The sequence below is a fragment of the Acomys russatus genome, chromosome 20, assembly GCF_903995435.1.
Source record: "Acomys russatus chromosome 20, mAcoRus1.1, whole genome shotgun sequence".
In the NCBI taxonomy this organism is placed as follows: domain Eukaryota; kingdom Metazoa; phylum Chordata; class Mammalia; order Rodentia; family Muridae; genus Acomys; species Acomys russatus.
In genome coordinates this window covers 53,821,164-53,845,634 of record NC_067156.1, presented here as the reverse complement: position 1 = coordinate 53,845,634, position 24,471 = coordinate 53,821,164, and the positions used below count along the sequence as shown (strand labels likewise).

The 24,471-nt window shown below is 43.3% G+C and overlaps 1 protein-coding gene across 4 annotated transcripts in view; it reads left to right on the top strand.

Moving 5' to 3' along the window:
- Positions 1-24,471, top strand: part of Spire1 (spire type actin nucleation factor 1) — a 116,726-nt gene that overhangs the window by 46,539 nt on the left and 45,716 nt on the right. For all 4 annotated transcript variants that reach the window (XM_051163495.1, XM_051163492.1, XM_051163493.1 and 1 more), the window contains exons 3-4: positions 16,414-16,647; positions 21,978-22,103. In XM_051163495.1, the coding sequence (XP_051019452.1) occupies positions 16,414-16,647; positions 21,978-22,103 (360 nt within the window). The remainder of the gene's footprint in view (positions 1-16,413; positions 16,648-21,977; positions 22,104-24,471) is intronic.

Genomic DNA, 24,471 nt, shown 5'->3' with positions numbered 1-24,471 from the left:
CGCTATGCAGCTAGCAGGCCCGCCATGCAGCTAGCAGGCCCACCATGCAGCTAGCAGGCCCGCCACGCAGCTAGCAGGCCCGCCATGCAGCTAGCAGGCCCGCCATGCAGCTAGCAGGCCCGCTATGCAGCTAGCAGGCCCGCCATGCAGCTAGCAGGCCCGCTATGCAGCTAGCAGGCCCGCCACGCAGCTAGCAGGCCCGCCATGCAGCTAGCAGGCCCGCCATGCAGCTAGCAGGCCCGCCATGCAGCTAGCAGGCCCGCCATGCAGCTAGCAGGCCCGCCATGCAGCTAGCAGGCCCGCTATGCAGCTAGCAGGCCCGCCACGCAGCTAGCAGGCCCGCCATGCAGCTAGCAGGCCCGCCATGCAGCTAGCAGGCCCGCCATGCAGCTAGCAGGCCCGCCATGCAGCTAGCAGGCCCGCCACGCAGCTAGCAGGCCCGCCATGCAGCTAGCAGGCCCGCCATGCAGCTAGCAGGCCCGCCATGCAGCTAGCAGGCCCGCCACGCAGCTAGCAGGCCCGCCATGCAGCTAGCAGGCCCGCCACGCAGCTAGCAGGCACCTGAGTGATACTCTCTGGCAAGCAGGTGTCTATTTCCTGCTCGTGCCATGTGCCCAAGGACAGGTCTGTGGGTAGCATGGTGGTCTGCAGGTCTGCCTACCTCCTCCCATGGTGTAGTGTGTAGTGGTAGGTGTGGCTCTCTGTATTTCTGGCCTGCCCTAGCCATGGGGCAGAGGGCAGGTCTGTGAGCAGTGTCTTTCCCTACCCACATCATGTGGCATGGCAGAACACAGGTCTCTGTCTGTCTTCCTCTCCCTGGCTGTACTGCCTGGATTTGGTTTGGTTTGGTTTTTAGGCACAAAGCAGCTTTGGCCACCAAGACAGGTATCAAGCTAGGAGAAGCAAAGAACTGCCAACTACTCTGCCCCTGACTGATCCAAGAACAACACCAACAAGGTGTCTCTTTGCCCCCTGCCAGGGAGGTTTCTAACAACTTTTAATGCTGACAGCTTGCTGGGCCCTGTTTTAAGGTCTCTGTATTTTGTTATTTAATACTCTTCACCACAACCTATGCACTAGGTGCAGCTGCTCACACTGCATAGAGGACTTACAGGCAGAGAGGGCTGTTGGTAACTTCCCAAGCTTCAAACCCTGCGTCACGTGGGCCAAGGTGTGGAACCCAGGTAGTTGACTCAAGAGGCTGCCCTGTCCAGATCGATGTGAGGTCAAGGATAGCCAGGGCTACATAGAGAAACCCTGTCTGGGAAAACAAAAACAAACAAACAAACAAACTAAAAGAGGCTCTTCTGTCAATCAAAACATGATGTTGTCTTTCCTCAAGGATACTCATTGCAGTTTCACAGGATTTCCAATTTTTCACGGATTTACTTTTATACATATATCAAGTTTTCTAGCCTTTTATAATTTCTGTTGAGTGAACAAATACCTTTTGTTAAAGGAAAGAACTATTTAAATATTGAATTTGAATTGCCACTGCTGATAGCTCGCTGCATTTCAGGGATCAAAGCTGTCTTTACTCTTCCGCTCTCAGTGTTTCTGTTTTACTTAAAAATTCTGCTTATTCTTTGAAGAGTGAAGTGTTTTTTAGTTTTCCATATTTTAAGTATGTGCATGTGTATTTAGTTTGGCTTGATCATCATATTTAGATACTCTTTTTAAAAAAAATATTTATTTATTATGTATACAGTGTTCTGCTTATATGTTCACCTGCAAGCCAGAAGAGGACACCAGATCTCATTGTGGATGGTTGTGAGCCACCATGTGGTTGCTGGGGATTAAACTTTAACCGCTGAGCCATCTCTCCAGCCCCCATATTTAGATACTCTTGAACTTTTTTCTCCCACCCTTCCTCTTGTCCCCCTTCTGTGTGTGTGTGTGTGTGTGTGCACACGCCCGTGCGCGCGCTTGCACGCATGCATGAAGCTCATTGTTTAGCCTAGGCTAGATAGCCAATGAGCTTCTATTTCTTGCATTTCTTCCCCAAAGACTAGATCATTCTTTCTTTCTTTTTTAAAAAAATTTTATTTGGGGGGGGGTCTTATTTAAATTTTTTTTCATAACTTCCTTTTGACTAAGATCAAGTGAATATCGGTTCTCAAAAATGCAAATCTGCCAGAAGGAAAGGTTTTTTTTGGCAAGTAAATTTTATCTTTATTTATTTATGCAAATTAAAACTACTTTGAGATTCCATCTTACTCCAGTCAGAATGGCTATCATGAAGACAACAATTGACAATACATGCTGACAAGGCTTTGGGGAAAGAGGACCTTTTCTTTATTCACTGCTGGTGGGAGTGTAAACTAGTGTAACAACTGGAAATCAGTATGGAACTTCAAAAAACAAAATACCTCAAACTAGCGTGTGACACAGCTGTACCACTCCTGGATGTGTACCCAAAAAGCTTTAAATCGTACTATAGCGACACTCAGAAATCTGCCGTTATTACTGCACTATTTATGTAGGGAAGTGGAGCCGGCCTAAGTGCCCATCAGTCAAATAGATACTGGAGACGTGGTATAGACACACAAAGGAATTTTGACTTAACTGTTAAGAAAAATAAAATTATGAAGTTTATAGGAAAATGGATGTAACTGCAAAGTGTTTTAATATTAAATGAGGTGACCCTGTATCAGAAAGACAAAATTTGCATATTCTCTATCATGTGTGGACCCTAACTTTTAATATTTGTATATATGTAAATAAGGAGGCATGAAAGTAGGTGTGGCTTATGAAACTAGATAGGAAACCAGGGAAGGGAAACTAAAAAAGAGGAAAGCAGGCTATTGGGGGCCAGAGGGCAGAGGGGGGAGCAAGATAGGGAGGAATTTGGGAGAGAAATAACAAAATTTATGGTAAAAAACGAACAAGCAAGCAAATGAAAAAAACCTTAATGAAACCTAACTCCAGCCTGGCAGTCCTCAAGGACTCAGGCCATTCCTGGCCAGGGACCAGGCTTCCCTGGGAAGGACGCTGACACGTTCAGACACTTGATCCTTTACTCATAACTGGGCTGGAAGAATTAACCACAAATCTTGGGTCTAGAATTAGAAACTCGGTAATGTCTTCATTGTAGCTAATATTCTGTATTTCAAAGAGAAGAAAAAAATAAGTAAGACAAAAATTGTTCTTTTGTGTATCTGCCTTGTATTTTACTTTTTTTTTTTTTTTAATGTTTCTTTTTGCTTCTTTAAATACTATTTTCTTTAAGCCTGTTTTCCTTTTTGTTAATTCAGTCTTTCTCCTGATCTGTTTTTTTCCTGGCATGGCAGCTGTCCCTTTACACCAAGCTGTGCTGTGTTTGTAATGACTAGTGTGTTATGAAGTCATCTTTTTAAAAAAACAATCTATTTGAGAATCTGCCTCTTAATGGGCATGTTTTGCCTGTTTGCGTTTATTATGATGTCTAATAATTGTGGACTAATTTCTGTCTTCATGTTGTTTGCCTCATTTTGGTCCCAGTGCCTCCTCACACCCTGCAAAGCGGTCAAGTTTTGCAATCAAGCATGTATTTCTGCATAGAGATAAGCCATGGGCTCTGCTCTCTCCAGCTGGTCAAGTCTGATCCATGATAGCAGGACCCAGACCACAATTTCCTTCAGAGAATGAATATCAGACAGATTGAGAATTACTTAAACTGAAGTTTTATGCATGCCTCTACTCAGTGTTGAAAATTGTAAAGCAGAACTTTAATTACTTAATTGCATTACCTACTTAATGTAATTAATGTGGGGTCATAGTTTCCTATGCACAAACACGTACAATTTTTGCTTTTTTTTTTTTAAGTTGAGGGATAAGTGGGCATTACCATTGGTGATGTAAAGCAAGGTTAGGTATTTGCTTCATTTATCTTTTTCTCTTCAAATGTTTTTTAGGCTTTCCTGTACTTTTTTCATGTGATCTAGAAGAAATAATTTGTTAAACACACCTGTTTGCCCTCTCATAGACGGTATCAATAATTGGTGGAGCCAGGGGGTGTTGGGCTAGAGATGGAGCTTCCACTTCCCAGAAGCCTACAGTAGCCTGGTCCTGAAGTTGACTGATTCCTGTGGTGCTCTCATGCTGTGCTTACAGGGCTGATGTGAGTTGAGCCACCTGCGCAGCCGGGAGCGGAGGTTTCCGGAGCACGAGATCCTCATAGAGGTGTAGACAGTTGTTGGTGAAACCTGTGATTGAAAAAGGAGCTCATCGAGTTCCCTGTTTGTGTTCTCAGTCTCAAGTGTTGGGAACACCAGCTAGTCTCACTGTGAAGTTTTCAGTAGATAAGTGAAGGGGGAGCTTCATATTTAATCAGGGTAAAGTAAAAAACAACAAACAAGTTTTCTAGTTTCAGCATCTTTATCTTTTAGTCACAGTTAGTATTTAACCCTTTAGTGCCTTGGTTTTCAAAATGGAGATTATAATTTTGTGCTGTACGGAACCTTAATTAATGCTTACTGATCATGTGCTTTAAGCATGAGCTGAAAGTCCCTTAGGTTCAAAGTTCATAATAACATTTCAAGTAAACAGCTGAACTTTCTGGAGAAACAACCGGCCTCAGATCACTGATTTACGTATCATGATTTTTTTGTGCTATCTTGATAAGATGGGTCATGTTTGTTTTTTTAAAGGGATTCCCAACCCCACCCTCTGGGGTTCTTACGTCTTTCTATCTCTTCTAGCGAAGTGTTTGCTTAGTTTGGTGGGCAGTGATAGACTGCCCTGTGTGAGAGATGGTGCCGGGAGCAGGCATAGATGGGCGCTTGGAGGACAAGTAGAGTCATCACCTAGAAGTAAGGAAAGGGGTTACACGTGTGCACCACCATACCCGGCTGTGCACTTCATTTCTTAAAAGCAGTGTTGCCTTTGCAGAACTATAGTAACACTGGATCTTCACTGAGCCCATGTCCCTGTGCAGCTGGGAAGCACTTTCCAACCCTGTTTTTCCTTCAGCCCGTCAGTACGCTCCTCCTTCCTCACTCAGCTCACATTGCAGTTTTCTTTACCAAGAACCCAGAAACAGCCCGAGGAGAACTTCCACACTCCCCCCACCCAGCGCCCTGCCTGGGCCTCTTAAATATCTGCTCAGGGACAGCATTTGTCATGCAGGCCAATGTCTGCCTGGAAAACAGCAGGAGCGTGTGAGACCAAGAGAAGAAAGTGGCTCAAAAGGAGGTCAGCAAAGTGACTCTTTCTGCAGTTTAATGACTGAAGCCAGCGGGGCCTGCCCAGCGCTCTGCACAGAATGGTGGCATCACACCCAGCGCCCCTCCTGAGCAGTGTGGTGGCTGGTGCTCGAGCAGAGGGGTGGATGCCCGAGACATTTCTCTTGTTTTGGAAACTTTAGGATCCACAGTAAATAGGAAAAGTTGGGCCTTTTGAAAGCTGCTAAGTGGTAACACTTCCTAAGAGTTATAGTAACCTCAGTATTTTTAAAATTTTTATAACTTATTTTTTTGTATGTCCGAGGAGGTCAGGCTTTGGAGTTAGAGGCAGTTGTGAGCTGTTGGGTACCAGAAATTGAACTCGGGCTCTCTGTGAGAACAATGCATGCTTTTCACCACTGAGGCGTCTCTCCTACTCAAACCCCAGCATTTCTGTTGTAATAAACTACACATACCATCTTAACTATTTCAAGCATACACACAGTGGCATTAACCCCATTCACAGTGATCCGCATCTGTCACTACTGTCTCCTTCCGAAACTCCTTACATCACCCAGGACTCAGCAACCTTAACCAACTTTTTCCCTTCTAGTTTCAAAGATGTTCTCTGTCCCTATAAAGTTCCTTATTCTAATCCTATCTTGTTGTGTGACTTCTTTTACTTAGCACAATATATTAGCTTGCTTTCTATTTCTGTGATAAAACACTGTGACAAAAACCATCTTGGGTCTTGTCATCTTACAGCTCACAGTCTCTCGTGATGGGTGGTCAGACCAGGGCCTGGAGGGAAGAACTGAAGATGAGACCATGCAAGGATGTTGCTTGGTGATTTTCTCCTCATGCCTTGCTCACCTGCTTTCTTGAATGCCCCCGAACCATCCGCTTAGAGTGCACTGGGCCCTCCCACATTAAGCAGTAATCAAGAAAATGCCTGATGGAGGCAATCTCTCTCTTCCCAGATGGCTCTAGCTTGTATCAAGGGACTAAATAAATAAATAAACAGACCTAACCAGCACACATAATGTGTCTAAGGTTCATCCATGATATGGTATGGTTCAGAATGTCATCACTGTAAGGGCTTGTGCTTTATTGTTTATAAAACCTCAATCTGTTTGTTGTTTTGTTTTATTTTGTTTTGTTTTGTTTTGTTTTTCGAGACAGGGTTTCTCTGTGTAGCCTTGACTGTCCGGGACTCACTTTATAGACCCGGCTGGCCTTGAATTCACAGTGATTTGCCTGCCTCTGCCTCTCCGAGTGCTATATTCTTGGCATAAATACTGTCCATATCATTTCATCATCCCAAGTAGTCAGTTCCCCTCCCCCTGCTCCAGTGTCCTGGAATCATACCGGAAGTACCTTTTATACTGCCTTTGTTGTTGTTGCTGGGTTGTTTCTCTGTTGTTATTTTTTGATTCATCAAAATTTTTTGCAGTTTACCTATATTATCACATTCTCTAGTAATGTGTCCCATTTTGTCACCAGCCTAGTATTCCATTGTGTCATATTAGTTTGTTTTCTGTTGCTGAACAGTTATGTTGTTTATAATTTGTAGCTATTATGAACATTTATGTATGAGTATTTAAAAATCTTTATGTACGGTGTGTGTGTGTGTGTGAGACTGTGTACATGTAGAGGTCAGAGGACAGCTTTGGGTATTGGTTGTTTCCTTCCTCTTTGAGATTGAGCCCTTTCTTGTTTACCCCGTGTACAGCAGGCTGGCTTTTCTGAGAGCTTCTGGGGAGTCTCTTGTTTCTGCCTTCCATCACGCTATAGGAACACAGGAATTACAAGTGTGTGCTGCTACTTTCAGCTTTCTGTGGGTTCTGAGAGTCAAACTAAGGTCTTCATGCTTGCAAGCAGTCCGCCATTTGAGCCATCTCCCCAGCTTATATGAATCTTTGTTTGTTTGGAGACAAGATCTCTCTATGTAGCCCTAGGTGTCCCAGAACTTGCTACATAGACTGTGTAGACCTTGAACTCACAGAGATGTACCTGCCTCTGCCTGTGCCTCCTGAATGCTAGGATTAAAGGCGTGTCCTGCCATGCTGGGTCTATGTGAGTCTTTTTATAGACATACGTGTTTACTGTTCTTGGGTAAATGACCTAGCTGGGTGTTTGTCAGTTGACACAAGCTGGCGTTATCTGGGGAGAGGAGCCTTCATTGAGAAATCGTCTCATCCAGACTACCTGAAGTCCAGTCTGTGGGGACTGACTGATGACTGCTGTGGGAGGACCCCGCCCACTGTGAGTGGTGCCACCTTTGGGCCTGTAGTTCTGCATAGTGTGAGGAAGCAGGCTGAAGAAGCCATGAGGAGCTAGCTGGTAAGCAGTGTTCCTTCACGGCTTCTGTCTTAGTTCCTGCCTCCAGATTCCGATCTGATGCTTCTGGCCTGCCTTCCTCAGTGAGGACTGTGATGAGGAAGTGTCAGTGAAATAAACTCTTTGCTCCCCAGCTCACTTTTGGTAACGCTGGTTTTATCACAGTGATAGACCCGAAGACAGTAAATAACTAGGAATGTAATTGGTGCTTAGCGTGGTATGTCTGAGTTTTTAAAGAAACTGTTAAACATTTTACCATACAATTGTAGTATTATTTTTTGTTCATATTAGCATATATGAAAGTTCTTTTGGTTTCCACCTTCCCCAATACTGGATTTAAGGCTAAATGGAGGTGGGATTTGTCAGACAAAATGCTGGGGGCATTGTGAGTCAAAAAGGAAAGGTGCAACACAGTGAGAGTGCTCGAAGTGACATACCCTGGGGAGCTGAAGGCCTGGGGCTCGTTTGTAAATGGCTTTGGATGACATGTGAATCAATGTATGATATGTTGACCTAGAAAGTCCTCGCATGTGGTCAAGGAGTAACTACCTGCAAATAGACCTTTTTATCACCCAACCAAAGCAACTGGGCCAACACTTGAAGCACAAGTCCTAGGTTCAATGCCGCCAGCACTGCAAAAACAGCCCCCCCCCCCAACAGAGCCATCTTCTTCAGGCAAAGTGTTTTGGGGGGAAGCCACTAAGCTGTTAGGGGGATATGATTGGTCATCTGATTATTTCAGTAATTCTGACTTCTGTTTTCCCATGGCCTCAACTGTTTTTTACTTAGTTTATCATCATTTTCATACATATAATACCTGTTGTCTTTTTTTTTTTTTTTTTTTTTAAGACTTAATTCACTTTATTTTTCTTGTATAAAAAGTCCTATGTGGTAGCCAAAGCTGGAGCCTGGGTCCTCTGAACAGAGACTCTGGTGTGGGTTTTCCCAAGATGATCAGTGAATTCTTGATAAGGAGACTTGATGAACACAGCCTCTTTCCAGAGGTCGGGTGTCAGGTAGCTGTAGGTCTTAGAGATGGCATCAAAAGTAGCCTTGGCAAAGTTGCCCAGGGTGGCAGTGCAGCCCCTGGCTGATGTATAGCAGTCATCAACTCCAGCCATCATCAGTAGCTTCTTGAGTTCAGAAGCAGAGACCAGTGGCTCTAGGGGCAGGGATGAGACGCACAAAACAGAGCCACAGTGGCCTGTCACCTTGCACGGAACAGTGTGTGGCTTAATATCTGTTGTCTTTAAACCACACAGCTCACCTCTGCCTAGTCCCATAGCCAGCTGCGGCCATGTATTGTTTCTCCTCCCAATAGAACTTTTTCTGAGACTGCTAGGTACACACATCACTGTTTATACAGGAGGACTGCCCTGGCAGAAGTCACCATGGCCGCCACCTACCTGAGCCAGTGGGTGTGCTCTGTGTTTCCCTTACCTCTTACCTATATTTGGTGCATGTGACTGTTTTCCTTCTTCAAGTGTTTTTTTTTTTTTTTTTTTCCTCTTTGATTTTGTGACTACAAGTCTTTATTTCCCCTTCCCGTCCCTGTCACTCCTTTGTAGTCTAGTCCTGGGCTTTTTAGCCTCCGCTGATGGCTCAGTAGTTAGTTCCTTCTCTATGTTTTCTCCTTAGACTATTTCCTATGACTTTACTGACTAAGTGCACACCAAGAAATCCCTTCCAGCTAGGCCACATAGTCGCCTACCTGAGGACTGTGTTCCCCGAAGGTGTCTGAACTGACCAAGATGCCCCCACAATCTCCACTAGCACAAGGACTCCTTTCCCTACATTTAATAAACCGAGAAGTCCCATTCCTGCTTCCTCCATACACTTCTTCCCGCTGTTGTCACCCTGCTTCCCCCTCCCTTTTAATGCCTCGTAATTGTTCTTGACGGTTGACTTAAGCATCTGCCATGGTGACGTCAGCCTCCATTCCTGGCTCAGGACTACAGGAGGCTGGCTGCTTCCAGTCTTGGAAGGGCTGCATGAGAGTCAGTGGGTTGGATCCTCATCTGGTAACTCCCCTGAGGGCTGAGGGGCTCCAGCAAGGTGTTTTTGTTCCTGTTTTCACAGTGGTTCCCAGAGTCTTAGTGAGCGTCCAGCCTGGTGCTTTCTCTGGGAAATTTATCACATGATTCCTCCCGGAGTTTCATTTTGTGGCTGGCTAGGATAATTCTAATTGTAGGATTCCACAGTCATCTTCCCAGTGTGTTTAAAACCCTCACTGTCTCAGATGTGGACTGTGAGTCTGAGAATCAGGCACTCAGAGAGACGCTGGTCCCCTGCATAGAGTGTGCAAGCACGGGAGCCTGACTTTGATCCCAGCACCCAGCTGCAGTACAGCACATTCTCACGCTGGAGGAGGGGCAGAGACAGAGGATCCCTAGAGCCTGGTGGTCAGCCAGTCTATTGGGGTGCAGTGAAAGACCCCCTCCAAAATAAGATGGAGGCCTGTTGAGATAACTAAGCAGGTAAAAGCATTTCCATAAAAGCCTGATGACCTGAGTGCTATCCCAGGAACTCCCAGTGGATGTTGTCCTCTGACCTCCACATGCACACTGTGTGACATGCGTGTGCCACACTCTCACACATCATATATGCACACAAGCAATGAAACTTAAAGAATGAGGCAGAGACTGATAGAGGAAGACACTTCCCTCACAATCTCTGTGCTTTACATGAACACATATGTGCTTGTGCATTTGAACACCACATGTGTATGAACACAAAACATACACATGTGCACACATGTTACATACAAGCTACATTTGAAAGCCATTAGATATGTAAGAGATGAATCTAAGCGAGATTAATCACTTTACAGAGGCATGCGTACTACCATTTTTTTTTTTTTAAATGGTTTGGATTTTATACCAGTGCTTAAACTTAACTGGGCGCTAGCTTGAGGTTGTTAGGTGGGGGGTGGGAGACAAGCTCTGCCGAACCGTTGCTGGAAGCACTGTGATACTCAGTGACAGTTCATCAGTCTGTGGCAGTTCTTCCTCACGGCTTCACTCCATGATATAGACTCACTTACAAGCAGGTACTAGCCACATAATACAGGATAACCACACTAAATCCACACACCTAAAGAAACTAACTAACAAGGAGGACCCATGAGAGTGACAGGCAGGGGCAGGAGTGGAGGGACCCGTGCTCAGCAATGCCTGCCACCGCCTCTTTGCTAAGAAGACAGCAAACAAACACAGATGCTGCCATCTGGGCTGATTTCTAATTGCTGTTGGCTACTGTGCCTTTTAAGCCACAGCTTCTGTACATTTATTCACGTCAGCAGACTTGATTCTCTTGTTAGGTCTGCAGACTAGGTAGATAGGAGAGTGTCTGCACAGTCCTCCCTTCTCCTATAGAGCCTGGCATAATTTTGATATGTGAGTATATTGTAATTGATGGAGTCCATAGTATGTTAGGGTTCACTCTTTGTGTTGCACATGTATTAAGTTCTGACACATACGATATAACATGTGCCTCACATGTACTACCCAAAAGAGTATTTCCATTACCCTAAGACTCTTGTGTTTTTCCTCCTCCCTTCCCCTGAGCCCTGGCAACCATTGTTTACCTCCATTTCCAGAGGGCCGCATGGTTAGAGTGACACAGTGGACAGCCTATCAAATTGGCTGCTTCATCTGATAAGATCATTAAGGGCTTACATGTATGTACTGTTATTTTGAACTTGATAGTCTGTTAGAGCTCAGGCCTCACGGAGTTGTAACCAGCCTCCATTCACTTCTTTTTCTCTGAATAATGTCAGAGTCTTGATGTGCCGCACAGTCCTCATCCACTTACTGAAGGAAGCCTTGGTTACTTCTGTGTTTGGGCAGTTAAGAATAATGTTGCCATCAGCACCTCACATCTTGGTTTTTATTTTTTATGTGAACATAAATGTTCAACTTATTTGAATACGATTGCTGGGTCATATGGTAAGAAAATGTTTATTTTTATAAGAAACTGCTGAGCTGTGTGAAAGGAAAAGTATGGGCCAGGACACCCTGGGACCAAGTTCTAAGCACAAAGGAGATTTATTTTCTCCAGAGGGGCAGAGGGCAGGGATAAGAGACAAAGTCTGGAGATGGAGGACAAGGGAGCAAGGGAGAGGGAGCAGGGGACAAAGGACTTCCTCTGGGTAGGGAAGAGACAGAGCAGATGGGGCCCATAGTAAAATGGTTCTTTATAAAGGCAAAAGGGGAAACCCCGTGTTAGGATGAGGTGTTTAATTGGTCATGTTAATTAGGCGAGGCAAAGGGGCTTTTGATTCCTGGACTTCAATACTTTGGTAGCTGGACCTTGGCAGGCAGCCTCAGGAGGAGGAAGCAGCCAAATAAGGGAATAGGCCTTGGTGGCTGGCTTTAGGACTGTGATCTAACGGTTTTTTAGCAAGGCAGAGGGAATTGTGGAGAAGAGCAAAGCCTACCAGAGCCGTTTGCCAGGCTGGGCCAGAGTCCCTTTACTGTGGGCATGGCATGGTGAGGATGCCATAATGCATTCCCAGCATTAGTGAGTAAGAGTTCCTGTTGGTCAGACTGGTGAGCTGGCATGCGCTTGTTGTCTCAGCCACTTCCAAGTCTGAGGAAGAAGCGTAGCTTGAAGCCAGCCCAAGCATCATAGTGAAACCTTGTCTCATGAGAAAAAAAAGAAAGTAAGTAAAAGACAGTTCCCATTGTCCCACATCTTGTCAGCACTTGCTGCTGTCAGCTTTTGGTCCAGACTTTCTATTAAAATGCTGTAGTAGTGTCTCATTTTTACTGGAAATTCCTTTGAAAAAAATCATATAGTGTATAGCTTCTTTTCATGTGCCTGTTACCATCTGCCTTATCTTTGATGAAGAGTCCACACCCTTGCTCATTTTTTTTATTATTTATTTTATTTTTAATATTGTGTGGTAGGGGTATGTATACATAAGTGCTCATGCTGAGGAGGCAGAAGCATCAAGTCCCTGTCAGCTGGAGTTACAGGTGGTTGTGAGCCATCCATGTGGATTCCGGGAATGAAGCTCCGGCCCTCTGAAGAGCGACAGCGTGTGCTCTTAGCCACAGAGCCATCATCTCTCAGGCTCCTTAAGCTCTTTGAATGCTCCCACATGATTTCGCGACTGTTCTTCTAAAGTTAGGTTTAGGCAGTTGTCCATGGGAGCCGCTATGTCCAGATATGTGTCCAGATGTGGTCACCTCGTGTCCTCAGCTCAATCTGAAGAACTACTTACACACTACTCAGGGTTCCGTCCTTGTCGTCGAGGGGCAGAGCCACCTGCTGTACATTCCAGTCTAGGGAAGCCCAGCTGTGTTACGCCTGCATCTGTAAGAGGCTGACTTACATTTAGAGCTACCTGTGACAAGCAGTTCTGGAGTGCTTGAACAGGCAGGAAGCTGCTTACTTTGGGGCGGGGAGAGCCTCCAGAATGCTTCAGAGCCAATCAGGTTGGACTACCAGTGCGGTAGTCAGTTGGGAGGGCAGAGGTTGAAGTGACCCGGAATCTTCCCTGTGACTGTATTTCCATATCTAAACTTGACATCATGCACACGTGAGAGGAAGGAATTTATGTCTCATTAACTCGTTCATAAAGTCCCAGCTGCTTATAAAGCAGTTTGAATACATGAAGGTGAATTGTGGAGGGGCTTTTGCTTTCAAGGAGCGTGGTCTTGTTGGAAGATTAAGGTGTGAACATAACCAGCCACAGCCTGTGAATGAGCCACAGAGATTCGCAGGCAGGGTCACGGTGTCCTGTGCTTTACGTTAGTGTTGGCTTAGTGTGCTTGGCTTCCTTCCTTTAGGTGGGTTTCTTTTGGACAACATACTGGTTTTTAGTTCACTTTTAGACTCATATTTGAAGCATGTAAACTATTGACACTCAGAAATATTGCCGATAAAGTTATATTAACATCCACCACGTTTTCTATTTTTTAAATCCTTGTTCTCTGCTCCTCTTCTGCATTCAGTGGTCTGTCTACCTTTTGTAACTTTAAAGGAGCATTTTATATGACTTTGTTTTCTTACCTTTCTCATCAGAACAGATCTATTTCTTTGTTGTTCTCTTTAGTGGCTACCCTGAGGTTTGCAGTGTGGATTTACAACTCGTTCAGCCGAGTTTCTCGTAACACTGTTCGATTGCTCTGTAGGGAGTGCAGATGACCTTTCCTGCCAATAATCCCAGTTCCTCCTCCTGTTACTAGTATTGTTTCCAGTTTACATTCCGTACAGACATATGTATATGCACATAGTCACAATGTACACTTCTATACATGCAACACAGGAGATACACATATAAGCACAAATAACTAGTGTGGCTGTTACTATTTTAAAATATTATCTCCTAATAGTCAGAATAAAAGTTTTTAATTGACCTTAATTTATTCTTTCTTCAATGGTTTGTTTGTTTGTTTTTAGTTTTTCGAGACAGGGTTTCTCTGTGTATTCTTGACTGTCCTGGACTCGCTTTGTAGACCAGGGTGACCTCGAACTCATAGTGATCCACCTGCCTCTGCCTTCCGAGTGCTGGGATTAAAGGCGTGTACCACCTTTTCTTTTCATAGGATCTGAGTTTCTCACTTATTTTCTTTCTTTTTAAAGAATTATTTCCTACTCCCCAGGCTAGTGACAACACCTAGGATATTGTATTAAGCAAGTGTTCCGAAAAAGTCGTGTTCACTTCTGAAGGATAGCCTTGTAGAGTACAGAGTCTTAAGTTGGTGATTTTTGTTTTTCCTCTGGGCACTGAATTTTCTGCTTCCATCTCTTACTGGTTGAATGCTTTCTCTTGATGCAAAACCCACAGCACTCACCCTAAAAAGAGTAAGAGATAGTTTGTTCTGGAGCCATTTTGAGTGGCGATGGCACAGGGGTCAGGAGCAGTTTCATGAAGCCTGAGAGGTTTACAGAACCCTGGTGGGTTCATCAGGGAGGCAGTAGAGCAAGACGAGGATCTTTTCCCTAGGCTGAGGCTATCTGATGACGTTCCTAGCTTTTGGGTTGGTGGAAGCCATTGGGTCTAAGTCAATAGATTCCCAGGGTTTTTATCTATTACTCACAGGCTGTTAGTGCAGACACAGAGGTGTGGACAAGGTGGGCTCTCCAGGGGGCTAATGTTAGCCCAAGGTGAGGTACCTAACCCCAGGACCTATATAACATTTCAGTCTTCCCACAATACTGCAGTTCAGATGAGTCAGTCCGTCTCTTCAGATGTAGCATCTTTGCTGGAGTTCTCCTTCGCATTTCTGAGAGTCCGAAGCCCTTCATCTCCTTACCGCATTAGACACCCGTTCCTCCGCCAGCTTCCTGCAAAATGATTTCTTTTTTTTTTTTTGTTTTTGTTTTTTGTTTTTATAATGTGAAAATGCATCTCTAAGTTCAGTTTTTGTTTGTTTCTGTGCCTGTATGTTTTTACCTTTCTACTGCTTGGTGTTTGCTGAGTAACCTGGGTCAGAATATCTTTCCTGCTAAGAAGAATTTGTGTCAGATTTAGTTAGTAGTTTACTCACTCAGAGCTTCTCCAAGTATGGGGGACTTTCCAGTTCTCCCCTCCTTATGCTTTCCCCCATATCAGTACCTTATTTTTCCACACTCCCTGCTGTCTTGATCCTCCTGTTGTGTGTTTCCGATGCTTAGATTCTCTCTCTCTGGAGTAGTCTGTTCTGTCTTATCTTGACTCTTCTCCCTTCATTACCTCATGCAGAGGCAGCATCTAATCTACCGTCTTATCCAGAAATATTAGGGGGAAAAAAAACCACCAGTATTATTGCTTCAAAATTAGAGGTTAAGAGTTTTAAGTAGTATTATATTCATTTTAAATGGTTATATTATTTTCTCTGGTAACATAGCTTGTAGATTGTGTAGAGTTTGTTGAGTAAATGTTTGAATGCGTTTACAGGGTACTGTGTATAGTAACATTGATGCTGTTGTGTTTACCTCATCTTAAAATTCTTGGGCTAAAAGAATTATACTGTAAAGATTATTTTTAAAAAATTATATTATTGACTAAAAGTAGGATAAAGAAAATGAAGTTTCATGCTGGAGAGATGGCTCAGAGGTTGAGAGCACTGGCTGCTCTTCCAAAGGTCCTGAGTTCAGTTCCCAGCAACTACATGGTGGTTCACAACCATCTATAATGTGATCTGGTGCCCTCTTCTAGTGTACACTGTGCATATATGACAGATAAATCTTTAAAAAGAAAAGAAAATGAAGTTTCTTTGTACAGTCTTGATGTTGGTAACTAGATAAACATTAGAAACAAGTGAATGGAGAGGAAGGACAGATAACGTTTATTAAGAACCTCTTATAAACCAGGTGCGGTGGCACACACTTGTACTCCCAGCACTCGGGAGGCAGAGGCAGGTGGATCTCTGTGAGTTCGAGGCCAGCCTGTCTACAAAGTGAGTCCAAGACAGCCAAGGCTGCACAGAGAAAGTCTCCCATTTGTTTGTGTCATTTGAGAGACATGTTTCTAATGAGTGGAGCTCAGTGAACTGTCTGTCAGCGTGGAGAGACCTGTAGCTATCTCGGCTTCAGTGAACTTAGTGAACTTAGAACTGGAATTTTCAGCCTCACATACTTTGGGGTATCCATGAAAGTTCTAAACACTAGCAGACAATTTTATTTTGGCATTGTAGGAAATCAGCTTGGTTAGGGTTTGTTGTTGTTGTTATTTGTTTTGTTTGTTTGTTTTGCATGAGTGGAAAATATTGATCTGAACATGCAGTATAAATCTAAGAAAGTATGAAAAGGTATTGTGGATTGGTTATGCCAAAATCACAATAAAGTTGCTGTTTCAAGTTTTTTTAATGCATGTGGTGGTAAAATGTTAAAATTTCTCCTCAAGTGTTAGTTATGTCTGAAATACTGAACACTTTATACCTTACAGTTAGCCCTCAGCATCGCCAGTCCCTCCATTTACCGTGTTGTTGAATACTCCTAGGTCATTGAATCCCTGGGAATTATTATTTATAAAGCACTGGACTATGGCCTGAAGGAAAACGAAGAAAGGGAGCTGAGCCCTCCCCTCGAGCAGCTCATCGACCAGATGGCCAACACGGTGGAGGCTGATGGGAGCCACGACGAGGGCTACGAGGCTGCAGATGACGGCACGGAGGACGAAGACGGGGACAAGAGAAGCATCGTAGCTATTCGGTCCTATCAAGATGTCATGAAGGTACAGGCCACATAGTGTCAGTCTCTCTGTGGGTTGTTGTCTCACAGTTTAAAAGTGGCTGTGACAGTGGTTCCCAGGCTTTCTACAGCCTGGATGTGGCCTTTTGCTGGGTCACAGCTCTTGGCCACTTCTAGATGTGTTCCATGTTGCTCATGTTCCTGTCCCCGAAGCCTGACCGGGCATGATACCATCAGCTAGCTTCTGCATTTCCTGTCTGTGGAGTAGATGGCATCTACAAGACCGAGTTGGGCCTGTCACACATGGTTTTTGATTTTGGCCTTCCCATAGGATTTGCATACAATGATAAAATTCAAGTTTTCTTTTTAGTTCAATTTTGCTGCCTACCTGAATTTCAGCCTAGCTGTATAGAGATGAAAAGTAAGACAGATTTGACAAATTAACCTTGTGATAGTCTGTTCGGAGTTATTTAGATAGAATCTTTACGAGTTTTGTCTTTGTTTTAATGTGAATCGCTTAGGTTTTCACTTTCTCTCCCAAAGGCGGGACATGGAGAAGCACCTGAGTATGGTGCGTTTCAGCTGTGCTTTGTGCTGTGCACCCACATGCCTGTTTCCCAGCAAAGCCAACTCTCACGGCTCCAAAGGGATTATACAAGTTAGCATTCTTCCCCTCCCCCCCCTCGTTTTAAAAGATTTTTTTAAGTGTGAGGGAGTGTGTGTGTGAAGCCAGAAGAGGGTGACAGATGCCTTGGAACTGGAGTTACAAGCTGTTGTGAGACACGTACAGTAACTTTTTACAAATTTTATTCATTTTAGATATTTTAGATTTTAAGGTTTATTTTAAAAATAGACACAAAAGGATAGTAGCCTAAGTGAAATAAGCTAGAAAAAAAGAAATACCACATTTCCTCTCATGTAAAATGAAAACTGATCTGCATATAAACTCGAGCTTAGCAGAATTAGACATATTGGATTTGGTCATTGTGGCCATATGCCTGCATGGAGAAACCCCATTAATGCATACACTTACTGCAGAGTAGTCAAAAATACAATAATTAAAAAAAAAATACAGACATGTTTGGAGGCTGGCAGACCAAACTGCCCTAACCCTGAGAAGACCACTGATGACCAGTGATGTAAAGTGTGAAGAGCAGAAGGCATTACGTCAGAAGCAAAGTGTACATTCTGACAGAGGGTACAGGCATGGAGGGGCTGCACCGAGAGCGGAGGAGGAAGATGGGGCACATGGAACCGTGGTCTGTACGTTAGTCGGGCACCGTGACTGATGGGCACCAGGCTACTCTCACACAGCAGGCTTAGAGGACCTTAGAGTTCTTCCTCAGCAGCATTAAGTGTGCCGCGTTATTTTTTTTAGAGGTTCTTAAGCAGTTAACAATTGAAATGAATTCATTTTACCTTCTATTTTTTAGATTTGAGCCACTGTGCCTGTGAAAAAATATATTAGTAAAAGTCTACTAAAGACATATTTCGTAGTTTGGAGGAAATCCATACTTTTACCAGTTCTAGTCTTAGGACTTTTATTTGAGAATATCATAACCTTACTACTTGCTTTTTGGTTTCCATGTTAATCAACCTTGCCTAAAATTTCCCATTTTTGTAAATATCTTGAATGTTCTTTTTGACTGAAAAGAAAAATTGCTGAGACATTCAACAAGTTCTGAAAATTTGAAACACAAATGTCATAAAGGCCGTTGTTTATGACAATAGAGACGGACATGAGTCTGGTTCAGTGGGTTAGTAATGACTAATTCAGTTAGCAGTGACTGCTTGGCTTTGTTGAAAGCGAAGACAAAGAATTAGATGAGGAAATGTGACTGCTTTTTCTCCTCTTAAAAAAAAAAATCTTAATTGCGTGTACGTGCGTGCATGCATGCGTGTGTGATGGTCAGAGGGCTACTTTGTAGAGTCAGTTTTCTCTTTTCACCTTTGCATGAGTTCCAGGATCAAACTTAGGTCATCAGGCATGTGCAGAAAACACCTTTACCTGCTGAGCCATCATCTCACCAAACTGTGATTGCTTTGTTATTGTTAAATGTAGAAACATGAAACTAAGTTGCAATAATACAAATGATAGGGTTTATAGGATCTTATAAGTTTGTTTTCATTTTAGTGATCAAGATCTCTGAATGTATAACAAATACAACTTCCTATTTTATTCACACCTCTTTTTTATTTTTATTTTTATTTTTGAGAGACAGGGTTTCTCTGTGTAGCGTTGGCTGTCCTGGACTCGCTTTTGTAGACCAGGCTGGCCTCAAACTCAGAGCAATCCACCTGCCTCTGCCTCCCAAGTGCTGGGATTAAAGGCCACCACACCCGGCCTATTCATGCTTCTTGATTATACAGCAAAGAAAGAATATACACAGGTTAAGCATAAACACACTCTGTGATTATCTTTTTCTTTACTCATTGTGGGGCTCTTTGCAGCTGATTCTAGAGCCACATGACTTGCACACACAAATATACACACGTGTCTCCTTAAATAGAGAGTACACTCTCTAGACGGGAGAGACGGCCTCTCAGTGAAGAAGCTTGGCTCATCCTCCAGAGGATCCAGCATTGCAGTAGTCTTTATAAATGTGGTTTTGTTGGCTTGCTTGTGATGGACATCTTATGCAATTTGATACTGAGTTGCTATCTTACAAAAGACATTCCTGGGTTGGAGATTGAGTTCAGGAGTGGAGCACTCGCCTAGCAGACACAGGCATTGGGTTTGAGCCCCATCTCCAGAAAGAAAAGAAAAAAATCTTAAGGGAATAATTTTGAATTTGAGTAGGGTACTGTTAAGTTTGGTTTTGAGGTACCCCCACAGAGGCTCTTGTTAAAGGCGTGGTCTCTACCAGATGGTGCTGTTAAGAAGCAATTGAACATAAAAGTGGTATAACTTCATCAGTGGTTTAGTCCTCTGATGAGACCACAGCTGACTTGGCCTTGTTAGGGGAAGTAGGCCTTTGTGGGTTGCTTATGAAGGGTATTCTCCCCTGCCCACCCTCTCTCTTTGCCACCTGTCCACCACGATACAGCCATATTACTCTACCACGTCTTTTCCTCCTGGTGTTCAGCCTCTCACCACAGGAAGGCTCAGAGCCACTGAGCATGTACTAAAACCTACGAAGCTACTACTCAGCCTTAATCTTCGCTCCTTTGCTCTTCTCAGTACTTTGTCACAGCAAAGAAGTAACATAAGAACCTTCTGCGTGGTACAAAAATAAGCTAAGAAACGTGAAAAGCAATAGAGCTACACTGAACACCTTTTATTCTATTGATGCTTTTTTTGTTTTTTTTTTTCTTAATATTTTTATTTGTTTGTTTGTTTTGAGACAGAATCTCATTAAGTAGCTTTGGTTGGCTTTGGAATTTATCATGTAGACCAGGCTGGCCTCAAATTCATAGAGTTTCTCCTGCCTCTGCCTCTGGAGTGTTGGGACCTTTGGAGTGTGCCACTACACCCTCTTTTGACTCTTAATAAAACAGTGCTTCATGAGGCCCAGCTGGGCCTCGAACCTTCTGTGTAGTGGAAGATGACCATTGATTCCTGATTTTCCTGTCTCTGCCTACCAAGTGGTAGGATTGATTACAGGCATGCATTCACCTTACTCAGCTCTCTTTTATTCTTTCTTAGAAGTTATTAAAATAGAACAGATTTTTCAGCAATTATATTAATATCTAATTTTTCTTTTAAAAATATTTATTTATTAATTATTTATAGAGTATTCTGCCTACATGTGTGCTTGCATGCCAGAAGAGGGCACCAGATCTCATTATATATGGTCATGAGACACCATGTGATTGCTGGGAATGAAACTCAGGACCTTTGCAAGAACAGACAGTGCTCTTAACCTCTGAGCCATCTCTCCAGCCCCTAATATCTAATTTATTGAAAGATGTTAACAGTTTTCCCCGCCGCCCCCTGTTTCTCTGTGTAGACCAGGCTGTCCTTGAACTCACAGATATCCGCCTGCCTCTGCTTCCTGAGTGCTGGGATTAAAGGTGTGAGCCACCATGCCTGGCTGTTAACAGCTTTTTTATAGCAAGTGAAGTACTTTAAAATGTGACTATTGAACATGGACACAATAGTTATTTTATAGAAACATAACATTATTCTTTGGACTCTTAAGAGGACATCTTTGTGGTATAATAAAGGAACAAATCACTGCATCATGTTAAGGTGCATCTCTTACTCACGGCATCTTGGGACACGAGGAGCACAGGCAGACCGAGTTCTCCACCAGCCCCCTGCCCTCCTTTTCCTCCCTCCATTCCCACGTCCCCAGGCTTCACAAGTGGGACGAGCATGGGCTTCAGAACCTAGGAGAAGTATGGTTAGATTCTCCTGTGGTTAAAAAAAACAAAAACAAACAAGCAAAAAACCACAGGGATGATTCAGGGTTATAGGGAGAATGCGTGGAATTGTGCTGTTTATATGGCAGGCCACACAGTATGTGATGTGATAAATGCTCAGAGAATGGGAGCTAGTTGTCCTCGGTTGGACACACTGACCAAGTGCAACTTGGAGTGGAAAGGGTTTGTTTCATTTTTCAGGGTACAGTCCGTTGTTGAGGGAGGTCTGGGTAGTAACTTGAGGAAGAAACCATGGCAGAATGTTTTCCTCCTGCTTCCTCTGGCTTGCTTAGCTAGCGTTCTTATACAGCCCAGACCCACCTGCCTAGGGATGGTACCACCTACTGTGGGCTAGGCCCTCTCAGGCAATAAACAAGTTAGGAAATGGCCACAACCAAGACTTGGCCACAGGCCAGTGATCAAGGTCATCCTTCACTTGAAGTTACCTTTTCCCAGGTTTGATTTATGTTGGGGTGGCAGCTGAAACTATGGCTGCCAAAATGTCTGAGTTATTGTCAACATTTAGCAAGTCCCACTCCACCTCCCTTTTTCTCTCAGACAAAACTTTGATACATGTCCTCTCATTTTCAAATAGTCAGCTTATCCTTGCTGTTAGGTATCCTTGACTGAACCATGTTTTCCACATGATTCTGTGGATTGTATCTACGATCATTTGGTATTTTAAACCTTGGGTGACAGGACTTATCTTCCATCTAAAAGATAAGCTACAGCCCAGTGTAGTGGCACACACCTTTAATCACAGTGCTTAGGAGGCAGAGGTAGGTGGATCTCTGTGAGTTCAAGGCCAGCCTGGTCTACAAAGTGAGTCCAGGACAGCCAGGATGACACAGAGAAATCCTGTCTAAAAAAAAAAAAGAAAGAAAAGAAAAGAAAGAAAAAAAAAAAACTATAGATAGGCTGGGTGTGTTTGTTTTAATGGTACCTAAAATGCCAGTAATGGCCATATTCTTTTTTTTTTTTTTTTCCCCTCTTCTTCTTCTTCTATAGATATGTGCTGCTCATCTCCCAACTGAGTCAGAGGCACCAAATCATTATCAGGCAGTATGCCGAGCACTGTTTGCAGAAACCATGGAACTCCATACATTTCTGACCAAAATTAAGAGTGCAAAGGAGGTAGGTACAAATGCTAACTAATATTTGTAGACATTGAAATAGGTGGCCAGAATTTTCAATATTGTTCACTTTGTGCTTTTTGGTTTGAGCTTTGTTGTTTTCTTCTTTTAAAGACAAGGTCTTATTGAACACCAAGGCTGGCCTTGGTCTCATGATCCTCTTACCTCAGCCTCTCTAGTTTTAGGATTACAGGTGTGTTCTACCACACATATTCTTGAATGGTAACACTGTGGATCTACTTTATAAAACACAAACTTTCATAAAGCTCCCTTCTAAATGAAATAAACAGTTCAGAATTGGCTTAATCTGTTTCCTGTGGTACTGGCTTTTTACCTCTTTCTGCACTGTCTTTCATCCACTCTGGGACATATTAGCACCTCCTTTAGGACACTGTAAATAAGGTCTCGGTAAGGCCACGCTTTCTTCTCACTGTTTAACTGTTGAAATATACTCCATTAAGATTAGTGGAGGATGCTGGGATTCCGGTTCAGGTAATATGAACAATTCAGCTATTTTGTTTAGTTACCATTTGCTAATGTCTAAAGATTGAAATGTTACATTCAAAGAGAATTGTTCCAGTTTATTTAGGACAGTCCCATTGTACACTGCATGATGGTCGTGAAGATTCTCTGAGATCTTACACAAGCCTTACTTACACAGATCTTACTTGGAGAAGGATGCCTGAAGGGGACAGCTGAGGTGGACTGGCCTCCACATATGGGCCCATAGACACATTTTCAGGGATAAATGTATCCTATTTTCCTTGTGCCTCCATGTTTATAAGTGCACCATGTGTATGCAGTGCCTGTAGAACACAGGAAAGGACATTAGATTCCCCAGAACTGGAGGTACAGACCATTGTGAGCCACACTTTGAGTCCTCTGCAAGAGCAGCAAGTGCTGAGCCATCTGTATTCTCAATCCATAATTTTTAGTCTCATAGATCTCACGAAGGGATCCTGGAGCCACAGCTTCTACCTCTCCCTCCCCCACTCCCTCTTTAGCCCTAGTTTAGCCCTCTCTCTCCTTGCTGGGAGGTATCCGGTGTCCTGCTCTATCACTTCCCACGTTATGCCCTGTGACAGTGGTCTTTCTCTGAACCTGGAGCTCGGCTGCTGGCCAGCAAGCCCTAGCACTCTTCCTGTGTCTAGCCTGCTACAGTGCTGAGGTTGCAGGCAGGTACCCAGCTTTTTATGTGAGTTCTAGGGCTTTGAACTTGTATCTTCATGCTTGTGCAGCAGATGCTTTTACCCACTGGTCCCTCTCCTTACCCAGGGACATGTGCTTTTAAAGCATTTATTTGTTTGCTTATTGATTTTTAACTCTCAAATTAGAAAATGTAGATGAGGATGCAATAATTTTGTTATTAAAAAGAACAGTGTATAAAATTGTTCACCTTTGACTTTCCAATCTGTTACACTGAAAAATGAATAGGACTTTTTGCTCTTTCATATCTCGGATTTTTTCTAAAGTTGTCCTGGAGAAGGAAATACTTTCCTTCTGGGTCAATACTAATAGCTACTACTGTTTAAGAACGGCATTATTCAGGGCTGAGAAGATAGTTTGATCAAGCAAGTACTTGCCACACATTCATGAGGACATGAGTTCAGAAGCCCAGTGTCCAGGCATGGTGGCACATGCCTGCAATACTAGCACTAAGGAGGTCGAGACAGGACAATCCCTTGGGCTTGTTGGCCAGCTAGTCTTGCCCAATTAGTAAGCTCCAGGTTTATTAAGAGACCTTGTCTCAAAACAGGAGAGTGATGGAGGAAGTATTGACCCATGATCCCTACACACACAAATAGCCGTGTTCAACTACATACACATATGCACATACCCACATGCACACACTCCAGAATTAATAACATGTTTCTAATGTCTTGTCTTTTAGATGTTGAAACAATTCTCACATGTGACTTTGTAGAAACTTGTCATCAAGTTCTTACAAATGATTTACTATCCTAGTTTAACAAAACGCTAAGATGAGAAGATGACCTCTAGATGCCAGATAGTGTTAAATTACTTATAGTTCACCAGGCAATGAAGTTCTGGAGTGAAGAATTAAGTTGGAAATAAGAATGGCCCCTTAAGATATGTTTCAGACGTTACATACATATTTTACACTCTGTTGTCACAGTTATTACTGAGAAGTGTTACTTGGTAACTTACATGCATTGGCTTACTCTGTCCTGTGTAAGAAATTATGACTTCATGATGAAATCTTTTATCTTAATTTATCTTGAATATGACTATGACTAAAATATCTTTCTTATAATAGAACTTATATGTGCATATGTGAAATGCTCTTGGAGAACATTTTTGGAATTGGCTCAGCTATTATGAAATGGCTTTTGTCTGGTTCGTAAATA